Source organism: Patiria miniata, unplaced genomic scaffold (assembly GCF_015706575.1).
Source record: "Patiria miniata isolate m_02_andy unplaced genomic scaffold, ASM1570657v1 HiC_scaffold_17, whole genome shotgun sequence".
Taxonomy (NCBI): Eukaryota; Metazoa; Echinodermata; class Asteroidea; order Valvatida; family Asterinidae; genus Patiria; species Patiria miniata.
In genome coordinates this window covers 8145810-8159923 of record NW_024037055.1, presented here as the reverse complement: position 1 = coordinate 8159923, position 14114 = coordinate 8145810, and the positions used below count along the sequence as shown (strand labels likewise).

Below are 14114 nucleotides of genomic sequence, written 5' to 3'. Positions count from 1 at the left end.
GTCCACGCACTCCATCTACAAATTTGTCAAAACGCCAACGATTTTTCCAACTTTGTTGAAGATCCTATGCTGTCTGATGTCTGTCTTTCTGATGTCTGTTTGTCTGATGTCTGTCTGTGTATACATTGCATCCTTGTTTCTTTTATGTCAAACTGTTCTGAAACTCATTGGTTAACAACTAACAGATTCTGTTCACATATCAACGGACTGGCCATACCAAATCTGCCTGCATGGCCTGAAATCACTGCCTTTCAACATAAACCCTTTGGGCCAGAATCACTCTGAGAACAATTTGTGTCCAAATTCAAATCAATTTTGAGCCCGGGCAGCGAAAGCACTACAGGTCAGTGCTCTGAGGACAAACCCTCAGGCCAACAATCGATAACAGCTTCGATTCTTGAGTGAATTGAGGGCTTTTGTTGGAGGGAGAAATGCTTCGGGTGACTGAAAGTAGGAAATTCAGTCTTGATGATGATGGTGGCTTTTGACTGGAGTAGGCTTTTGAAACAAAATCCTTGATCGTGGACTATATCAAAATAGCTCTTGACATGAATTTTATTTATTGCTATTGATTACTTCTTACTTATTGCTTCGGTGATTACTTCTTAAGATCAGATGAAGAAGCGAATTTCTTCTTTTTTCCCCCGATTTCTTTAACGATTTTGTCCAATTATTAAAAACAAATTATATTTACACCTCGCCATAAATTTGTACTTCAGAGGGGAAGTGCAGCAAATAAAAAAATCAATATTTTTGTCAAAGCCCTGCCAGTTATATCCCGAGGAGAATAATAAAATTGAAAATCAATGCAGTGAATTTCACACATATCAGCAGGGACTGATTTGAGTGCTATACTGCTTAATTTTGCAAGCGGCTAAATCTTTTCTCTCGCATTTTCTGGCATTAACTGATTTTTTCTCGACTGCAAGTTGCTGTTCCATGACTGATGACTGCTCTGACAAGGTGAGTGCATTTGATGAATAGGTGCCAGTCAGGTCAGTACTGGCCAGCCGAGCCGACCCAGCCCATGATAAGGCTTATATCGGGAACCCCTCCAAGCTATAGACACTCCGGTAAATGGGTCAGAAGGAGCAATTACTGTGATTCTCTCGATGGAAGAGTCAACATGGATGTTCGGGATGACTGCAATCAGAAGCAGGGGGAGGGGGGAGGGGGGAGGGGAGAGGGGGGGGGGGGAGAGGAGGAAGGGGAGGGGGGGGGGGGGAGAGGGGGGAGGGGAAGGGGGAGGTGCTATCAACCACAAGTGATGCCAGCCTCGTTCCCCGTGGGTACAATGTTGCTGCGCCATGTTGATTCCCATTATGTCTTGTGCAATCTTTACCCCTGGAATTGTGTAATTTAAAGGGAGTCAGGTTGGCATAGCAGTACTTTCATCGCCTTCCACTGCTGTGACCTGGGTTCGAATCTGTGGATTGGGTTTTCAGTCCCTACCTGATTCTGTGGGTTTTCCCCAGAATATCTCCTTGGTTTTTTCCTCCCACCTCTAAAACTGTCATTTCTTATCATTGTCTTCTCTCTAGTTGGTGTGATGTTTCCCCTGGGATGCTTTGCCGACTATATGATGCAGAAATGTCCCACTATTAGGGAGATTTAAATTAGGACTGCAGTTGATGCGTTTAATGCAGTGCCTTCAGTTTTGAAGTTTGTGAGGTGAAAACTGACAGAAACAGGTCAGAAACTAATAGCATGCTATTTGGTGCAACAAAATATGTTGTTTTCTTGGTTTAAAAAAACTTGGAAAATTATTGAGTTTTTTTATTTTTGTCTTTGAATATGTTGAAAAAGTTAATTAATTAATTTTACTTTTGGGGGGGGGGGGGGGGGGGGGAGGGGTTAGTAGGGTTGGTTGAAGGTGCCTACATATTTTGTATTCCAAATCCGCCTGCTGTATGAATATTGAAGCTGATAGCACACACCACGCAGAGACGTCACTCTTGTGACCTCGCCCGTGTAATCAATAATAAAACAAGTACTCCTGAATCGCGCAGAGTAATTCCACAAATTGCTTCCGCGCATAACGGACCCCAACTACTCATTACGACAATCAGCGCAAGGCCATTCCAGTAATAAATTGCATGTAGGGACGAGTGGACCAAACCTCTTGATTTCCTCTGTTGTCATCTGCATTCAGACGGCATTGTGTGTTTGTTCTTCGAGTCTGCAATTTCTCAAAGATTGGACTCCGAAAGAAACAAAGAACGAAGACAATTATGATGGAAATCAATTCCAAGGACTGTTCATTCAAAGAGACTGGGAGTAATTTGAAAATAATAAAGGAGCCATAAGGAGAGATGTTTTGTAGCTCAGTCGTGACTTATTTCCCTGGGCAGAGGGGGTCGGAGAACGAGGAAGGACGATGATTCTTTTGATTTTCCCAAGTGACAACTGATCATTTGCCTGCTTTTGTTGTTCTTGCCTCTTGTTGCTGAAAATGTACTTCTCTAAATCCTCCTCCTCTTGCATTTTGAATACTCAAAAAAGTTTGTCTGCAAAGTTTGTCTGTCACATTTTGAAAGAATGAACTTGAGATCTGTAGAAAAGATATTTGTAGCATATCTGCATGATGAGTTTCAGAAGATTGTTTTTCCTGAGTACATGAAGAATTTCTGGAGCGAGAATTCCATTTTCTACTATATTGTACTTCTTCAGGTACAAACACTAAAATCTATAGTTTTTTTTTCAATTTTTTAAATTTTCTTTCTTCAATTTTGTACAAGTGCCCATCAATATTTAAATACATGCGTGACTTGTAACCCATGATCCATGATGCCTTCTATCGCACAAAATCTAACCCAGCTTGACTGCACATTCCCAATGGTGCGGGGGAGGGGGGGGGGAAGTAATTGTGGGGGAGGGGCTATGCCCTCGGCTATAAAAATGCACTGAGCCCGGGAAAACTAAGGACAGCTATCCGATCGTTTCACTCTCTCTCTCTCTCTCTGACATGCCTCCACCACCATTGATTTGGGCATGTTTCATGAAATTCTCAGTTAGTGTGTGGGGGGGGGGGGGAAGAGAGGGGGGAGAGGGGTGTTGAAGGATAGGGGGCTGGGGCCGTAGGGATGAAGTGATAACAGATCCCTTGGAAACTGAGGACAAGCCGGCTGATCGTTCAGAGTTTCAAGCCTCTGACGTGCCGCGGCCACCATTGATTCCACCTCATCATCATGACATTCCCAGGTGGTCACCGCTCGGCGGCGCGGGAAAGTGATTAGATCAGGCCTCTCTGTGCGTGCACTTCGCACAAAGCCCAGTTTTCTTGGATGAGGGCAATCTTGCGAAGAAATGTCACCCTGCCCTCAACAGTTGCATTGAATCTTACTCAAAACCTAAAACACTTTGGTTACATACAAAATGTCTTGTGAGGGTTAATATTCATGTTAGGGCAAACTTTCATGTCTCCAATTTTTAATTAAAGAAACTTATATAAATGAAATTAACTGTCAATAAATAACAGGACCAAACAAGGAGATATCAGACTTCTCTGGGGCTTTTTGTAGACATTTGTTTGAAAATTCCGCCCCTTTCCCTAAGGTTCATTGGGATGTGCAGAGGATTAAACCAAAATTCTTGCATTCAATAAGGCACATCATCTCAGACAACATCATATCCTGTTTTTTTTTTCCTCCAACAAGCTAGCAATATAACTTCACTGTTTTCTCTCCAAACACACAATCACTTTCCAACGCCGCCAAAAAAAAAAAGTGGAAAAAAAGGTAAAGAGTAATAAAAACGAGTTGGCTTCGCCAAACAACCCAAGCAGTTGCAAAGAAATCTTGCTCCTACCGTAACCGCTCCCTGCTCAACTGCAATTTCACAAGATGACCCTCCCCCTGTTCCTTTGCAGAAAAAAAAATACCCGATCGGCCCCACACTGGGACATTTGTGGACGCCTAACCGAGCAGGCATGATGGAAATACACCGATGCGAAGGGACAGGAAACGTAATATCCGCCAGCATGGCCCGACCACGCTGCTTTCGCCTTCGGACGCATTGATTTGATGGCAGGGAATTAAAGCGAAAGCTAGGAATGGATTTCCCTTCTGCACACCTTTCAAATGCCTCGGACACAACGCGTTATATAATCAACCTCGTCATTAGGGTCCTGGGGCATTTGATTCATTGCGATGTCTGCTCGTTTTGTTTAGCTCCTCTTTTTTGCCGCTGCGGACAGCAGCTCAACAAATCGTCATGTTAGTTAGTTAGTTAGTAACAAATGTTCCAGTGACAGCCTTCCATGGGTATAAATCAACTAGTCCCTCAGGCCCTCACAAAGGGAATATATCAACTCCTCCCTCAGGGCCGGGCCTTCCTTTGTGTCACCTAAATGGGTCCCCACTGACCACCTACCAATTTAATACAGTCCTGAAAAAAGGGTCACTTGGATCAAAAACCTGATGTTTGTACTGAAAACACTACTTCTTCCAGAAATTACATGACACAATCACGTCACTCATGCATGAACACAAATTCGTTGGCCCGCAGCTTCCGAGATCATTTCGATCTTGTTCAACACAAAAGTGGAATTTGTTTGTCAGAGACGTTAAACATTTCCGGCTTGCTAGCAGTATCGCGCTGTTCAGAATTACACATTTTGGAGTGGGAGTCGCTACGACATTAACAACACAGACCAATTAAGAATTACCAGCGACAGACACTTCCACGGCAAAGTGAAGGAATTTATCAAGACAAGCTGGTCAATTTTTTTTTCCCAGAATTTTTTTTTGCGTACATACCTGGGTGACGGAGGTCGCGCAGTGGCCGTGGTCCAAACAGAGCATGCCCGCAGGGGATTCTGGGTAATGGCACGTGTTGTCCTTCACCGTGATGTTGACGCGCAGGCCCAGCCGACATTGGAACAGTGGGTTGGGAGACGTTACTGCAGACAAATAAATCACGTTCAAACTGTCAGTAAGCTTTGAGCGATAAACGGCAAATTTTCTGATGTCACATTTTCCTTTTGTCATTTCAAAACCAAGCAAAGCTCAAATGGCAATCAAGTTATGTTATTAAATCAGTATTTACTTGATTGTACGATCTTTTAACCCTAACTCCCTAGGGGGTGTGCAAAATTATATTAAAATTAGAGGATTCAGGACTAATAGGCTATTCGAGGGGAAAATGGGACAATTATGAAGCACCAACGAAGACATTTCTGCCGTTTTGTTCCATTAAGAAAAAACTAAGACATCTTTACAGGTTGATCATCTTCCCTCCACCTAAATATTTGGCAACATCTTTTTTACGGTATGATAAAAAAAAGTAAATTTCACTCTTGAAAAACAAGCAAACAAAGAAACTTTGACAAGAATTTAACAGAATACAAGCGAGGGCTTGACATTAAACCTCCTGCTATTTTTAAGCAGTCATGGACAGTCAAAATTCACTTCAACTTCCCCTGCTAACAAAGGCTAGTCACCAGCAGTCAGATCACATGTCAAGCAAGCACTGTGTCCAGTCATACTGCGTCAGCAGGCAAGTTGTGGTCACAGCTGTTTGATCACTCATCCGGAGTAAAGCATAGATGTATCAAGTTACTTAATCAGTCCAAGACAGTCAATCCTGCTTTATGTGGGCTGGGAATTCTTACGGGTTGACAACAGTCACTTGATTGATTTTGACTTCAAGGACAACTTGGCACAGAATGTATGTTTGCATAGGAGGGATAATACTTGCAAATCATATCCGAAATGCCAGTGTCACAGATATGCTGCCTCTTGGCTCTTGTGAGTAAAATCAAAGAGCATTAGAGCACCCTCAAAAGATAACGCCGGGTGCCAATACAAAAAAAATGGTTGCCAATTTGAGATGCGCCTCTCTGAACAGTTACATCAGAAGAAATGAACATCCCTATAGCCTTTTCAATTTCTTGGAATCGCTGTTACAGATCTGCATATAATCATATCTCCATTGAAAACAATCTTGCCTTCCTGTCTCTCTCTCGATCTACAATTGTTTTTCTTCTTTTTGTTGCTACCATCTCCCCAATCTCCCATCATTCCCTGCCTCGTCAATCGTTCCACTAATCCTCGCCCTCTGGCCAAATTGAAACATACTCGTGCGGCACCTGAACACAAAAATCTTCCTCTCTCTCCATAATAACGAAAAAGTGGAGCCCAATCTTTCATCTCAAAAAGCTAGATTATTCCGAGGGAAAACAAAATCAATGCTTGACGAACTGGAACAAATCATTACAGTACCCAAAATAAACTGCCGCAAACTAGATGGCAAAAATCAGGCATCTATCATCGCAATGTTCCATTGCACGGACTAGGGATCAACATTCAACATCGGATCTAATTGGAACAAATCGCTACGGCATGGAAAACTGTATTCCCCATCCACCTCTTTCGTTTAATCACAGGTGCTTAAGAGGTCCTAGCAAAAAGGAGAGACAGAATCAGAGAAGGGACGGAGGAAAAGAAAAAGGCACTCGGACGTCTTTTTTTTTTCTGCCTCGGAGTTCCGTCTTGTGCGCTAGAAATCAACGTGGGCAATCAATCAACGAAACGCCTTAAGTACTTCAGGAAATGATGTGGTACGATCAGAACATCTGCCCTGGCAGAGACAGACATGCAAAAAGAAAAAAGGATATAAAAGCTAAAGTAGATACATGGATGGACAAAGACGGAGCAGGTTTCTTCTATATTGTATAGTTCGTTTCCTTTAGCTGAGGAAGCAGGATTTATTGACTTGGCTCGTGAGATAAGCACTGCATAAACCATCAGCCTTTTGATAAACATCACCTTTGTCTCTCTCTTCGTTTTCAGGTATCGGAATGATGATTCATTCAAACTCGGCGTTATTTATAGAACAATGCAGCGAGATCACACACTCTGAGAACAGAAAATTCTACTTGGGAATAATCTATATTCATAATGAATAACATAAATTCATAATACAGATATATTTCTTTAAAATTGCATGTAGATGTTGTTATTTTTAAGAGCGGATCTACAAAATTTGAAGGAATCTCTTTAAGAGATTTAAGAGAGTCAGGTTGGCGTAGCGGTACTTTCCTCGCCTTCCACCGCAGTGACCCGGGTTCGAATATATGGGTCAATATGTGGATTGGGTTTTCAGTCCCTACCTGATTCCGTGGGTTTTCCCCAGAATACTCTTCTGGGGTTTTCCTCCCACCTCTAAAACTGTAATTTCTTCTCATTGTCTTCTCTCCACGGGTTTCCTCAGGCTTGCGAGCTACAGTGCCTAGGGTGCTTTTGAGGAATCCTGTTTCATTACCAGAAATGATTAAAAATAATAATGATTAAAGATATTTTCGGAAAAAACAACCGAGAGCACCATCCTTCTGTATAAGATTTGTATGCAATCCAGACGATGACTATAGAGCAGGCTAGTCAAAACGTTGAGACCCAACTGATCTTGCTCAGCCTCAGTGAAGATAATTGCAAGATGTCCAACCGCCTTCCATTGTACTTAGCGAAAGTAGATAATAAGCAGGAGAACTTTCTATTGTTGAACTAGCAGGACAGGGCTTATCGAAACTAAATCTACTGAGCGAAAGTAGACACAACAACATGGTGCTACCGCAAACCAAAGCTTTAGCACCTACATGTACATGCAGAAGACTAACTCTACAGGAACATACACTCCAGTACCTAACATTGAAAGGTTACAACATGGAGCAGATTTAAAGGGAATGTACAACATTTGCTTTTGCTGCAATTTTCAGAAATAAATGGATTTGGAGGATTAGTATGTTATAGCAAATATTGTTAAAATGACTTGTTTCACGTTTTGGGCTTGTAGATGCTGGAAAAACCAAGAAAACCAATCATGTCCTTGTAGTCTGGTGTCCTGACCCCACTTAAGATGAAACGGAGCAATTTATACACTTTGGGAAATTGTAAGGTCAGAGAATTAGTCTGGCAGGCTTCATGTACCCATTCACAGGTGTGTAATCGATTGCAAAGAAAACGCGGAATAACTAAATATGAAAACTTAGCAGCAGTTTTTGAAAAAAAGGCAGTATTCTCCAACGCTGGTCGGCCGACTAGCGTTGGAAAAATGTTGAAAATGAAAATGACAGCACACCAGGAGCCACGATTTTACAGGATGCTTTAGACTGTCATTCCCTTACAATCCAATAAGGTATTTCGTGATAGTTTGATCGTTTCGTTTTGTGATGTTTGCAAATGTTGTATCTTTCCTTTAAAGGTAGAGTCCATCATTTGCAGCCATCCGAAAAGTAACTGGCGTATTATTGTTGAAAAACTAACTTGGTTGAAAGATAGTAGGGAGACTAAACTCCCTGTGAAATTATTCTTTCTGGGAAGCTGTCATTTTGAAGTAATCAACAAAAGAAGGCATTTCCAATGGTGATTCTTAAGAAGCACCGTAGGAAAATTTAAATTAGTAGTTCGTTTTGTTATTCAGCGAAGCGTGCACAAGTATTCGAAAGACGCACACGCGCGCGCGGTTGTTATAATTCGTCGGATCAGTGCGCGACGTCGCGTATAGTTGCAATTCAAAACATGATTCAGTAACTTTTGATTTGAAATTGAGATCTTAGAATGCTGTTTTTGTCGGAATGTACAGCTGAAGCTTAGCTGAAACTTCATCAGGTAAGTTGCTCAGTATTCTTCATTAGATTTTGAACTCTTTTGTTGCTTCAAACGAACAAAATGCACAAATTACAAATGATGGACTCTACCTTTAAGACACTCAAAATGCAATGCTTCCAAACGACAAAAAAACGCCTCTAAAGAAACATGGAAGGAATCTCAGTAAAAATAACCACTTTGAAACGAAGCTGCCGATAATACTGCAAGCTCCGTTTCCAGTCCATCGCTCACGATCCAGCTCAAGGCTTGCTCCAAATTTGATTACGAGGAGCCGAGCCTCGGAGCATCTCTGATGGCAAGAACGGAGGGGAAGGCAAGACGGACCTGTCTCGCAAACGTTATCAGCTGTAGCTTAATCGTTTGTCTTTATTCAATTAGCGGTAATGACGACGTCAGAACAAAAACAAAAAGAAATTGACTAGAAAGAAAGAAAATCCTCGCCTCGTGCATTGGACTGCTTCCAACGTGATTGCTGGCGGTAGGGCCCCACGCGTCCGATATTGACAGAAGCTGTGGTAACTGTTGTCAGATTTGATTAACCTGTCCGGTCGGTCGGTCGGACTACAGAACAAACAACTTTGGACCAATCGCTGGGGGCTTAGACATTCTTTTAACAGAGTCACCGAGCTTTTTGCAGTTTAGGGTGCTTGTTGTGTTTCATTACAGGAGTTAGTTGTTTGATTGTTTATTGAGTTTTTATTTGTTTGTTTGCTTGTTAAGCTGTTTTGCATTACTGTTATTCACTTCTTTGGGTATCTGAGTTGTCTTTTTTTATCTTCTAGAAATAAAAACCTGCTGCAGACTGCCTAAAAAATGAAAATGAATAGAGAAGGAATAAAATGAAAAGAAGTCTGGCTTACTACAAAATTTGATGACTCCCCCCCCCCCCCCCCCCCCAGTTAATTCCCCCTCCACATTTATGGCTTCTCGGTGGGTGGATTTAGCCTGGTTTCGATTATGATGGGGGAATACATAACCAGAAATCAACAATGAAGCAGTTTTCACGGCAACAGACAAATATCAACATTCAGCAGTGCTTTTAGTACTCAGCTGGGCATACAAAGCATCCATTATCCACTGATATGAAGACCCGTTTTCCTTCCTCCATTTACAATGACATTATGGAGATCCTGCACAAAAGATCAATCAGCGATAGTCTGAGTACGTTTCATCCAGTTCTTGCCTTTTTTTTTCATTCCAAATGAGGTGAGGCTGAAAGAAATTGCTTTACGTTATCATAATTCTGATCAAATTGAATTCTTACACATGTTAATATCTAGGCTCTTCTGAGTTTATTATTATCATCTACAGCCAGCACCAAGCATATTTTGACGCTGCAGAAATTTCAAGTGTGTCAAAATGTTAAGTTTAATTTGTAAGTCAGAATTACAAAAAAGCTCTGCTATTTCAAAAATATGACTATTTCAATTAACGATCCTGCTGTTTAAACAGTCACAGACAGTCAAAAAATAAATCCTCTTCCCCTGCCATGCCTTCTACAAAGGCTAGTCACCAACAGTCAGACCATTTTTCAAGCAAGCACTGTGACTAGTCAAATTCAGGCAACAGATAAAAACAGGCAAGTGGTATGCAGAGCTGGCTTAACAATCACCTACAGTCAAAGCATAGCTGTATCAAGTTACATAACAGTCAAAGCCAGTCAAACTTGTTTTATATGTAGGCTGGGAGCTCTTAACTGTTGGAAACAGTCACTTTGATTGATTTTGACTACAATGACAACTTTGCAGAGAATGTATGTTTGCATAGGAGGGTTTTTAATTGGGCACTGAATTTAATGCGACTCGAACTGAGAAGCAACCTCAACTATGAATTGAAAAAAAAAAAATTGAGACATAAAATTAGGTTTGATCTTACTTGCAAGCTCCTGATATATCCTGCTTTAAATTTGAAGCATTAAATGTCTAGCGAGTGTCCCAAGGCAAATTTGTTTATGCATTAAGCCTGTGTCCATATCATCCATTAACCACTAATCACTTAAAAACAAAACAAACAAAATTAAAGGCACAATTACATCTACACTGTACAGGTATGGCTCTGTTCAGGATTACCTGTGCATGAATTAAAACTAAACCTCATGGACCCATCAAAATCCACCGCTTTTGGAGGATTTTATAGGATTGAGGAAAGTAGTTCAGTCACAATACTTCCTTTGGGGATTGAAGACCTTAGAAGTTGAAAAGTACAAAGACTTTGCCTTGGGTTCCTGTAAGGTGATGGATTTTGGAAGTATAATTGCTTGGGAGTTAGCAATATAAGATGCTCACAGAAATGTCTCAGAATATCTTCATTCAAGATCTTTTAAAAATGCAGTGTTCCATCAGAAGCCGATTACCAAAAACAGCAAAAAACACCTTGAATCAAGACCACACTTTTATAATCCAAATAACCCTGGCAACCACGTGTAACAGCTGTTGATTCCATTAAGCAGTTACTAGGCAACCATCTTGGCACAGATGTTGCCAGTCGACTGCACCCCCCATCCCAATTTTTTTTATTACTCCGACAGACAATGCCGAAAGCGCTCGGCCGCGTAAAAACGCCATTTAATAAAACATCTGGGTAGGGCGCATTAAAAAAAGAAGAAACAAAAGCAAATTATGACTAGCAAGTGACGCATCATTCATATGACATTCAACAATTTAATGCATACTGGTTAAACTTGGGTGTGGTTGATTTGAGTAATTCTGTGCACTGATCAATAGTGGGCGTATATACACAGTAAGTGAATAAAAAAGGAAAATTCATTAATTCAGAGAAATCTCTGTGGAATTGGATGCAGCTGCTCACTGACAATCTTCATTTGCATTACAAAAGTTTTCTTTCATATGCAAATTCGATGGTTGATGACTAAATATCTGTGCGAATATGTTTGATTGGTATTAATTTTTCAATGTTTGGCGTTACAGTTTACAGTCAATGTTACAATTCATGGTTATATTTTAGAATATTTTAGTCAATCCCACAAAACTGTAAATGTTAGACAAAATTTGTAGATTGTAGGGTTAATTTATCTTGCGAAACCTTCTTTTTCGATATCATTTTGATATGGCTGTTAGAGTTAATTTATCTTGCCAAAACCTAACTTTTCAATATCATTTTAAAATGTTGACATAATTGAAAACTTCTTTTACTATAAACAAATACATTTAAATTCAGTGACTTTGTTTATGTTCACTTTCTTTGCCACACAAGCTTATATAGACATCTCTCTGCCAACAATTCCTGACTTTATTTTCCAACGATGACAAAAATTGGTTTCTTGAAATTGAATTTCTTGTCTGAAATAATTCTGACAATGTAAATGCCACAAAACCGTTTTACCTTGAATTCCTGTTGTTTTTCATTCGTCAGCACGTAATCCCATGCAAGTTAAATGCATTTGCAGCCCTTAATCCAACTAACCTTGATTAAGTACAGCGTCCATTAACATCATTTAATAGTAAGTACATGCTCTCCTGAATTAATCTCATTGAACATAATTTAAGTGGGGGTTTCATGGGTATAATCAGATACAATCAGATGGATGTTCAGCGTGGCGTAGATACACGGAATATTTGCTGGTAATCCCGATAATCGAAGCGTGAACTTAAAGAAAACGCAGGACTCGACCGGGTTTTATAATCGCGGTTTGGCTACACTATTAACCACAAGGTCTGATTCTTGTTTGTGTCGCCTGCGTACACATTTAGGCATCTAGGACTCCGGGGAAACTTTTTTAGGCTCCGACCGCGAGCAAATTGTATCCAATAAAACGCCCGCAAATTGAGTTAGGTTGGTAGTTTTAACTCCCTCTTTGCGTATCGCCCGACAGGAGTTGAAACGAAAACACCATGGCACTGGCGTGACGTGTTTTTTTTTTAAAAATTGTAGCTGATGAGAGATAAAAACCGCTGTTGGGAGCTCCAGGAGCAAACTCGCAGGTAGGGGGAGCCCTTCTCCCCACTGCGCTCGCAGGCACTTTAAAATCTAATTTAGGGCCCACTCTCGGGGCGTCGCGCTTTGCCACCATTTTGGCTGTATTAGTCTGGTCCCGGAGGCAAACGGCGTCTATTAAACCCACTGACTGGAAGGTATAATTTCATTATCGGAATAATTCTTTACGCGGTTGGAACAGTGCATACAAACCACCAGCTCGCGGCTAGAAAAAAAAAAAAAAAAAAAAACCTCCCAAAAACCACTACTGACTTTAATATGTAGCACCTAAAATGTTTGCGAATCCCCGCGGATGTCTTATGGAAGAAGGTTTTAAGCCCGTATTGATTAACGCACACATTATACGGAGTGCCTGCGGCGTTTTGACGAAATATCGCCAATCTGTGGGGAGAAACTCCGACGTTAATCCAATAGAGTGAAAGTTACTTGTTATGATGTCTGTAAACATTTGGAGTATTTTTCCCAAATGGACTGTAAGGACAGTTAGTGGCCTCAAGATTTTGAGAGCCGATGGAGAAAAGAAAAAGAAAGAAAATCAAAGGAGGCAAAAACTGGGGGAAAAAAGAAAAGAAAAACAGGGGGACAAAAATAGAGATACGGGATGACAGGGAACCAGTCATAAGCAATATAAGTTGTACAGTTAGCTGGTAACCGTTTTGTGCTGTGCTTAGTACATTTCTGTCATGAAATAAACTCCTGAATTTCCCCCCCCCCCCCACATTTTTATTGTGTCTCTTTTTATTTGGACGATATGCCAGCAGATGCGGCGATTAACTATGCAAAAACAAGACTGCGTCTTGACCTCGAGATTCTGACCATTCAGCGAGCGCCTTCTATATCGGGGCTTCCATAACCAGCTGTTGTATTACAAAAACATGGCATCCAAATTGACCAATCAACAGCTTAGTCCACATTTCTGGTTGAAATGACTTGACAGTTTTTTAAGTCGACTCCGTTTGACTGGCGGGCGGGGATCGCATAAAATTTTAATGTCAGGATATACCGGACGTTTGACAGTGGCTCTGCACACACACGAATGACTGATCCTCAAACTACTCTAAGTTCTGGGCACAGTTGCAATTCTAATTTGAAACTGGCTGGACATGGGCCTTTTAGTTTTTCCTCACCCATCCAATTAAATGCAGCTAAGTCGCTAAAAGCAGCGAGAAACTCAATTCCAGTTGCCAACGGGGTGAGTGAGCCGTAAGAACTGGACCGGACACGGTGAATAAAAAAAAAAAAAAAAACAAGACGGGGTGAGTGAGCCGTAAGAACTGGACCGGACACGGTGAATAAAAAAAAAAAAAAAAACAAGACATGAAAAACAGATCGAGAGACTTCGGTGGAGGCGAGGCAAACGGAAAGGACGCCGGAAGGGTGGTAACACTAGACAGCGGGTTAAAATAATAGTGAAAATGATCTGCACGCGGCACGTTATGAGATGAAGAAGTCACATTGCGGGGAGCTTCTTGTAGAGAAAAATATACATGTTGTGAAGTTGTTATTTTCGTTGAGAAAAAAAGGGCAAATAAAGACATTTTGATCAGCAAATAA

General features: G+C 41.0%; 1 protein-coding gene across 1 annotated transcript in view; it reads right to left on the bottom strand.

Annotated features, from left to right (window-relative positions):
- The window catches only part of LOC119723732 (fibropellin-3-like), a 63564-nt gene that overhangs the window by 16443 nt on the left and 33007 nt on the right, over positions 1-14114 (bottom strand). Inside the window, exon 5 of the mRNA XM_038194549.1 lies at positions 4758-4900. Within this exon, the coding sequence (XP_038050477.1) occupies positions 4758-4900 (143 nt within the window). The remainder of the gene's footprint in view (positions 1-4757; positions 4901-14114) is intronic.